The sequence below is a fragment of the Echinops telfairi genome, unplaced genomic scaffold, assembly GCF_000313985.2.
Source record: "Echinops telfairi isolate 266 unplaced genomic scaffold, ASM31398v2 ScPeMD7_7404;HRSCAF=8442, whole genome shotgun sequence".
Classification (NCBI taxonomy): domain Eukaryota; kingdom Metazoa; phylum Chordata; class Mammalia; order Afrosoricida; family Tenrecidae; genus Echinops; species Echinops telfairi.
In genome coordinates this window covers 2,821,483-2,830,350 of record NW_022111304.1, presented here as the reverse complement: position 1 = coordinate 2,830,350, position 8,868 = coordinate 2,821,483, and the positions used below count along the sequence as shown (strand labels likewise).

Genomic DNA, 8,868 nt, shown 5'->3' with positions numbered 1-8,868 from the left:
GCCGCCCGGCGTCGAACCCAGGCCGGGGGTGGGAGCTCCCTCGGCCCAGCGGGGGACCCTGGAGGGCGAGGGGCGCACAAAGCCCTATTGTGGCTTCGGGCTGGCCGCCACAGAGTGGCTTTTGTTTCTCCGCTAACTCCGTGGCGGGCACGACTGATTGCAGGCCCCGGGTAGGGGCGGGTTACGTGCCAGGCCGGGCCCGACCGCCCGGAGCCGAACCGCGGCTGGGCTGCGGCCGCGGGGCCTGCGATCGGGCCGGGTCGCCGCCCCGGCCGAGGGCGGTTCGCGCAGCGTCCGAGACCCGGCGGAGGAAGGAAGTGCTCCGCGCCCGCCCCACTGTAGAAGGATGTCACCGGGCGCAGCATTTGCCCACGTGCGCGGTAGAATGTCCACGGGGAGCCCCCGTTTCGCTCAGGAAAGATCCTGTAGCCCCCGCCCGCCCTTCCCCATTCCTCCTCCCCCTTTCTCACCAGCACAATTTTCCAATCACGTTTTTATTTAGGTGTTTATTTTAAAAAGACTCCATGAGGGCATGATCCCTTCCCTTCCACAATATTACCCCCTCCCCAAGCTCCAGCGGCTTTAACCCTTTAAACTTGGGACCTTGAGGGAGTGGGGGGCGGGGGCGGGGGGGGGTGTCAGAAAAGGAGGATCCAAAGTCACGGGAAAGGCATTCCAAGGCACGAAGCGGCTTTAAAAGTCACTGGAGGTGGAGTTGGGAGCATCAGAAGTCCTAGGTAGGGGGCCTGTGGACACATCCCCAAATCAACTTTGGGGACCTCGTCCTCCCAGCTCAACTATTTCTTCTTTCTCGTGGCTTCTAGGCCCCAGGCCTAACACGGTGCCTTCACATAGTAGGCACACAGTAAACGCATTGTCTATTGAAATCTGATCCCAGGGAAGGCTTCCCCCACCCGTTCTTCACCTCTAAACCAATGTCCCCTTCCCGTGAGGTGGGCTTTAGCAAGAGAACGCGCCTATGATGGAAGCTCTCCATATCCATGGAAACGGGGGATTAGCCTGATGGGGTCCTGGTGTCTGATTCGCGGTGGGCGGAACCAGTTCTGGGGTCCGGGAGCTGGGGGAAATTCCAGTCCTTGTCCCCTCCCTTAGGACTTGAAGTTTCACAGCTTCTGGCTGGGGCTGGGGCCACTAGGGATTCCCCCATCAACTCTTTAATCTAGATCTATTAGCAGAGATCCCATGAAAAGAGAACCCCCATTAACTGAGACCCTGATTATAGAAATCCCATGAACAAAAATCTCCATTAGCATCTTGTTTCTACAGAGATGCAATGGGCTAGAATCTCCTTAGCAGACATGGACCCCCTTCCCTCCCCGGTTTCACTCTACCTGACCCATCATCATAACTTAGATAAATAGAATTATTATTATTACTATTCATTACTCTTGGTACAAAGGGGTTAAATACACAGGCCTGGGGGCAGCCTCCCTGACCCTGGGGTCACCCCATCTTTGGGATCAGATCCCCACTGGTCTGCCCCCATCATGGCACCCTGCTTCCTGCCAGGTCACTAACCCCAGTGCCCCTAACTCTGGTCCCTAGTGAAGGAAGGGGCCACCAGGGGGCAATAAATTATCGTCATTATCATCGTGTTTGCAGAGAGGAGGAAAGCTCGAGAGGGGAAAGCGGCGGAGTGGGAATTTGAGAGAAGGGAGCCTGGAAACTGAGGAAAGGCCAGAGATAAATAACTTGGGGGTCAGCAAGGATTCCTGTCAAGGAGTTGTTCTTGAGATGGAGAAATTCGGAATTGGGAGCCCAAATGGAAGAGAATGGAGGTGGCGGTGGCGATGGTGATGGTGTGGCAGGAGCGAGCGGGAGAGGGAGGAGCTGTGAGCCAGCGTGAGAAAGCAAGAGTGTAGGGACCAGGCACAGGCGTCTAGGGCCTGGCATGAGAGTTTGCAGAAAGCCAGGCTTATGGCAAGGGAGGCGGTGAGATGAGGCATGCTGGGAGACACTCCTGGCTCAGGGTGGCCAGGAGAGAGATGGTGAAAGCCCCACGGAATGGAGCGGCATGCAGGGGGCAAGGGATGTGAGGGCAAGCAGTGGTCCACGGGGCCAGGGGAGGCTGGCAAGACAGCTCTGAGCAGGGAGACCCTACCCGAGCTCAGATCTCCAGCAGATTGCTTTGCTCCGGGCTGCCCCCGGGGGCTTTTTCAGGGGGTGCAGGGGAGGTGGAAGGTCTAGGGGTCTGACTGGCCTCCTCTTCCTCGGCGCTGCGGGTCTCCCCCAACTCCTTGGGGCCGCTGGGAGGGGGCCCAGGGCCTGGCTCGCCATGAGTGCGCTGGTGTTTGCTCAGGTGGTCGCTCCGGGTAAAGCGCTTGGAGCAGAGCAGACAGGTGAACTTCTTCTCCCGGGTGTGAGTGCGCACGTGACGCTCCAGCTCGTCGGAACGAGTGAACCTCTTGCCGCAGAAGAGCCAGTTGCAGACAAAGGGTCTCTCCCCCGTGTGCCAGCGCAGGTGGGCCTTCAAGTGCGAGGCCTTGCCGTACACTTTGCCGCAGCCGGGGATGTGGCAGCTGTGAATGGACTTCTTCCGCAGCCCAGCCGCAGCTGCCCCCAGCCGCTCTAGCTCCTGGCAGTTGGGGCAGTCACAGGAGGAGCGCCCTGCCCCACTACCCCCATAGCCACCACTTCCCCCGGTGCCTGCACCCCTCGGAGCCTTGGCGCCGCCACCCCCCTCCAGCTGCCCACTATTGCCCACTGCCTTGGGTTTATAGACATCTTGGGGCAGGACATGCTGTGGCCCTGGCTGCAGGAGATGGGGAGTTGGGTAGGGGGCTGGATTCAGGGGGGCAAAGTCAGAAGGGTAGGTGGGCAGCTGGGGGTTCAGTGGAGACTGAGCAGGGCCTGTGGGCAGCGTCCCTTGCAACCCATCACCCTGGCCCTGACCACCACCCAACCAGTTGCCTCCAGGGTGCATATCCCACCAAGGACTGGGAGCATTGCCTGGGCCTGGTGAGATGCCCGCATGGATGCCCGCCTTGTACCAGGAGCCGTAGGGGTGCGCCATGTCCAGGGAGGTGTAGACACTGGGCAGGCAGTCAGAAGAGCTGTGCCCTTTGGGCACAAGGAGCCCAGGATCCTGGGTGCTGGTAGACCCAGGGAAGGAGTGGGAAAAGGGAGGGTAGTCATTGGCATAGCCCGAGGTGGTGGGCACTGGAGGGCTGCCTGCAGGTGAGAGGAGCCCATTGGTGTTGGAGAAGGGGGCTGGGTAGGCATCCCCCATGGCTTTGGGGGCTGAAAGGTCACTGCCCACAGAGTATGGCTTCTTTGCTCCTACTTTGCTCAGTGTGGTGGAGTCCCGCAGAGGGCTGGAGCCTCCGAATTTGCTGCACGCTGCAGTCAGCATAGCCAGGGGGCTGGAGCCATAGTGCGCTTCCTCCTGTGGGGAGAAGGGAGCACTGCTTAGCCTGGAAGAGGGCCGGGTGCAGAAGGAAGGGCAGGGCTCCAGGGCTGAGCCCTCACCACCGCAAAAGTTACAGCAACACCCAAACTCACTGCCACCGTGTCACAGTGACCCTGTAGGACAGAGTAGAACTGCCCCTGTGTTTTTCCAAGATCATAACTTTTTTTCAGGAGTAGAAAGCCTCATTGTTCTCCCCACCAGAGAGGTTGGTGGTTTCAAACCACTGACCTCGTGGTTATTAGCCCAATTCGTCAGTCATCACTATGCCACCAGAGCTCCTTTGGCTGAGCCGTGGACGCATGGAAAGCAGAAAGGAATTGACAGGGGAATTAGAAGGGAGAGAAAGGCAGTGTCAGTGAGCACCAGGGACAGGGACAGAGCCAGGATGGAGTCCGGGAAGGAAAGCAGAGGCCCAGGTGTGCAAACCCAGCTTCCCAGCCCAAGAGGCATGAAGCAGAGATCATTGTGGGGTGTCTAAGAGAACCAACAGAGCATGCCTCCTGGGAAGCAGCACTGGGTTAAACTCCTGGAATCTTCATTTGAAAGGCTGTAAAAGAAGTGAGAATCAGCGATCTACACACACACACCCCACACCAACTCCCAGCAGTGATTTCAACGTGGAGGTCATGGGGCAGGGACTTGGGGAGGAAAGTGGATGTTCACAGAGCAGCCCGAGATGAGAATGAAGTACTGGTGGACGGGAGTTGGCCCCCATTCCAGATCTTCCTGATTACACCCCGTATTCCTTTTCCTGTCTCTACTTCAGTCCCTGACTAAGGCGGTGGCCTGGTCTCCCTGAGGTCGGTCCTTGTGTCCCCGGTGCGGAATCTCTTGGCAGGAACTCTGGAGCAATGGCAGAGACACTGGGACATTGAGAGGGAACAGGGCTACAGCCAAACCAGGACTGCGGTGGAGGCAAGAATGCCTTTCAAGCGGGCAGCGGGCACCTCCTGCTTTGCGGTGCCAGCTGGTACCCCTATGGGAGGGTGGGAAGGGCCTGAGGCCCTTCAGCCCATGGAAGGAAAGCTCACAGCTGACTCACAGCCACACACCTCTGTGCCTCAGTGTCCCCTACCCTGCAGCCTGCTCGCATAGTGAGAGAGAGAGAGAGAGAGAGAGAGAGTATGATGTGTACTCAGAGCCTGGGTCCCTTGGAAACACAAAAGGATCTTCCTTCTTAATGCCAACTAAGCTGCTGTCACCAGGGCAGAGGCCAGTCAAACCACCCTCAAGATCACCACCACTAAGAGCTCAGGGTCCCCTCCCTGGGTCAGCCTCAGACCTCCCAGGAGGGGAGATGCTGCAGAAGCCCTGAGAGCTTAGACAGGCATCCATTTCTGAGTCTGCAAACAAAAGCCTGCCCTCCAAAGCTGACCTTGTGCAGTTTCCCGATTTAAAACAAGATCGAATCTCCTTGAGGTCAAGTCAGTTCTGATCCATGGCGACCCCATGAAGCAGGAATCCAAGAACAACGGGGGTCCAGTCCAGAGGCTTTTCTGAGCTGTGGTCTTTGCAGAAGCAACATGACAGCCCTCTCTTCCACAGACACCTCCACGGGGTGGGTTCCAATCATCAGCCTCTTGATTAGGAAGCCAGCCCAAATGATTTTCACCACCCAGGGACCTTGCCTGACACCTTCCCAACAACGCGGAAGAAGTATCTTGTGACTTGGGGTCTCCAGCCCTGTATGGTAGCTCCTGCCTTTGGGAATGTGCCTGTGGGTGATTTTCATCCTGGGGGACAGTCGAGTATCTTGAGGTTGCTGTGGACCCTGCTCCACTCGTGCAAATCTGATACCTCCCCCTCCTCCGATGACCTCTCTCTGAGGTCCTGCAAGCCCCATGGGATCCTGAATTTGAGAAGCCAAAGAGCTCCCCTCAATCTGACCACCCCACCCCCACCCCGTGGTCCCTCCCAGCCAGAATTTGCCTGGAGTCTCTGATCTTCCAAGCAGAGGGTGGACTAAGGTAGAGTAGCTGGCGGGGCAGGAGCCAAATCCAGTGGGAAGACACATTGGGACGTGGAGTTGGAGAGAGAGGGGCCTGAGAGCCTGAGACATGGAGCGCAAGAGACCCTGTGCAGGGCCAGGGACAGACAGAAATGCCCCATGAGCACGGTGGAAGGGGACAGAGAGTGAGAACCCACTGATTTTAAAGATCAGAATGGGCAGGGACACCCTCTCTTCCCCCAAGAGCAGCAAGGTGACAGAGACAAAAGGGAGAGTGAGGGAAGAAAACAAGCTAGGTGAGAGAAGACAGGAACGCTGAGGCCAACAGAGAGGATGGGGAGTGGGCAAGGTGAGGGGAATAGAAAGGGAAGGGGGGGGGGGCTGACTTCCTACCTAAGAGAAAACCACTGTGGTTCTAGGCCCCAGAAAACCCCCAGACCACCAGGCCACTCCTCCCTCCTTCTCCCCCCTGACCACCCCCTCCTTCTCTGCCCAGCCCAGCCCAGCCCGACTCCGTTGGTTTCCCTGCGGTCGGTTTATTTTTAAAAACGCCGACGCCGTCCCCCCGCCCGCCAGGCCCTCACACTGTGGCCACAGGGGCCTCAGCCAAGCCCAGGGACCCCACCCAGCTGTGGGGAGAGAAGGAGGGGGTGCAAAGAAGGCAGGCAGCCCCAGGCCAGCAGGAGACCCCAGCCCATGGGAGGGAGGACGGCAGGACTCCTGAGGTCAGACAAGAGAAACTTCGCCCTATGCCCCGCTCTTGGCCTCCAGAAAAGCCAAGAGTGCCCAGGAGCGGGGCATAGGGCAAAGTTTCTTCTCGTGCTGATTGCTCTTGCCTGAGAACTGAGCAGGGCTCCTTGTTCTGACCTCCAAGTGGGCTCTCCTCACCTGATCCAATGAACCCAGGAGGCCCGCCTCCCAGTGGCCACCACCACCAACTCCACCACATCAGTCCTTAAGAAAAATGTTTAAAAAGCTGAAGGGAGAAAGAAAAGATAGGAAACTAAAAAGTCCCAGTCTTTTCATCCAGAGATGGGGCAGCGGAAAGAGGGGGGCGTCCCCTCTTTCCAGAGAGGCTGGCCACCTCGCCTGGCCTTCCATTAGAAAGGCTCAGGGTACAGCTGAAAGCTGGCAAATGGGACCTCAGAGGTGCTGGGCACCCAAGGCCCTAGTTTCCAGTCCTTCTCTCTCTCAGCCTCTTCTTCCTCCAGGCTCCCCTGTTTGTTCTCTACTTCCCCACATGCCCCGGGGTCTCACCCAACTCAGGGCCTCCCCTCAAGCAGCTTCTGCAACCCCTTTCTGACCCCAAGGTCTTCCCACTGCCAGGGAGCCTGCCCATCTAGGCAACGGGGGTCCCTCTCGGTGGTGGTGGGTTGAGGTGGGTGAGGGCCCGGGGTCTCTGGAAGATAGGTGAGAGAGATGGTGGGGTCCTTTTGTGTTGGGGCAGCTCTGGCTCCCATGGAGCAAGGGAACACGCAAGGCCAGTTTCTCACCCCCCACCCCACCATGGGCTGCAAGTGGCTTCTTGCCATCCGGTGGTGCTTGAATAGCAGGGCCCCCAAACCAGCCCCTCCCGAAGGCACCAGTGCCACGCTGACAGCTCTGGCCTGACACCCACCCCCAGTGGCCCTGCTCCTGCACTGGGTGGACCCAGGGTTTCCACACGCCATCCCTCCAGCTGCCTCAGGACCAGAGTGTTCCCATGATGACGCAATGTAACACTCACTGGGGAGAAGGCAGGGTGGACAACTGGCCGCCATTGCTGCTGGGGGGTCCAATTCCTGGAGGGTGCCACCGCCGCCGCCGGCATGCAGAGCAATGGCAAGGGGCATGGGACCCACCCTACTCGCCCCACTGGTATTGGTTTGCATGGCATTCACTTAAACTCGGCCACACACGCTCCCTCTTCCAGCCCTGCAAACACACCGTTCCTCTGCAGACCCTCCAATCGCAGCAGTGGACACACGTGCGCACCTGGACTCGCAGAGAGTCAGCCTCGGGCGGATGCACTGGTTTACATTCTGACACGTACACTCAGGCCTTCAGAGACTCTCTGGCCCCATCTCAGACACAGACTCTTCTACGGGCGAATGAGGCCACTTCCGGCTTGGCCCTTCACCCTGGACAGAGCTCGGGGACTAGAAGCAGAGCGAGGCGGTTTAGAGAAGCCCAAGTTTGGAAGTGGGGAGGTTTGGAAGGTGTGGGAGGGGCGGGGGTCTACCATTCAGGGATGGCTCTTGGTCCCAAATTCCTGTAGGGAGACCTGGGAAGCAGGACAGAGATGGGGACAGAGAAGCAGACTGGAGTCCCCGCCCACAGCAGAATACCGCTCTCCAGGCCTCCCTCAGCTCTGCCTCCTGGATCCCCCAGAAACCCCAGCAGTCAGTGTCACCCTGGGAGCTGAGTCCTGACCCCTCTGCAGCTGCAAATCCCTCCATCCCCGGCCCACCCCAGAGAGGCGAGGGGTGCTGGGGTCTCAGCGTGGAGGGGAAGTGGCCCAGTCCGCCTCAGAGCCTCCCACTCCCAAAATAGAGCTGAGTTTGTCTTTGGCTGAAAACTAAATATTTGTGAGCCGGGCAGGCGGCCTCAGACCCTGTCCCTCCCTCTTGGTTCCCTCTCCTTCAGCCTGGGCTCGGTTCCCCTGGTCAGCCTCTCCACATGTACAGGACTAGCCTTCTTCCCTCTCTCTTAGCCCACCTCCTCTCCTACACACACACACCGCCCGGAGGCCCAGCCCCCTGCCCACACACACAGGCAAGATGCTGCTGCGGAGACCAGGAGATGGCACCCCCCAAAGAACTATATCTAGTTGTTCCTTCGTGCCCCCCTCAGCCAGTTCTCTCTGCCCTCTATCTCTTCCTGGGGGGTGTCTGCTACCAACTCCTCTATTTCCCACGCCCGGCCCGGCTTCCCCCTGCCCCACTCTTCAGAGTTGGACTGCTGACCCTAGTCCCCCCAGCCCCTCACCTTCCTTCACTGCTCTTTGAGCCAGGGTCCTGCACCCTCTCCTCCCCCATCCTCCCGCTCTCCCTTTCTCTGGACCCACTCCTCTCTCCTCATCTCAGGCTCCATTGGAAGTGGCTGTGTGAATTGGGGGTTGGGGAAGTCATTAAGATCCAGAGTTCCTGGGGAAAGGGGGGACAGTTACCTCGAGCAGGGAGGATGCCATCCTGGGGCTGGGGAGCGGGTTCCAAGGAGTCAGGCAGATGGAGAGAGCTGAGCCGGAGAGAGGGAGAAGGGGAGAGGGAGGGAGAATAGGAGAATGGGAGAGAAGAGATCTAAAGTTAGAAGGGACTGGGGGGTGGGGGGCGGGGGGGTTGCTCTCTGTCTGTAGGGATCCACCCTCTAATTACAGCTTTCCCAGCGGAGAAGGCTCCAGATCCAATGAGGAGGGCGAGAGAGGGAGGCAGAGGGTCCACATTTCCTGCTCCATTTGCTGAGCTCCCCAAAGAAGGGATCTGGGAGGTAGAGGAGATAAGGGGACACCCAA

General features: G+C 58.8%; 1 protein-coding gene across 1 annotated transcript; it reads right to left on the bottom strand.

Moving 5' to 3' along the window:
- Positions 1 to 1,431: 1,431 nt before the first annotated feature.
- On the bottom strand, positions 1,432 to 8,547 carry SP7 (Sp7 transcription factor). The gene is made up of 2 exons (XM_004716857.2): positions 8,527 to 8,547; positions 1,432 to 3,406 (listed from the first exon to the last, which is right to left on the bottom strand). The coding sequence occupies exons 1-2, from the start codon at positions 8,545 to 8,547 to the stop codon at positions 2,129 to 2,131; spliced, it is 1,299 nt and encodes a 432-aa protein (XP_004716914.1). The 3' UTR covers positions 1,432 to 2,128.
- Between the last annotated feature and the right edge of the window lie 321 nt (positions 8,548 to 8,868).

Excerpts from the sequence above, each read along its gene's own strand:
- SP7 (XM_004716857.2), bottom strand. The coding sequence starts at position 8,547 with ATGGCATCCTCCCTGCTCGAG. Across the intron at positions 3,407-8,526 it reads TGGCATCCTCCCTGCTCGAG|GAGGAAGCGCACTATGGCTC; the intron begins GTAACTGTCCCC and ends TTCTCCCCACAG.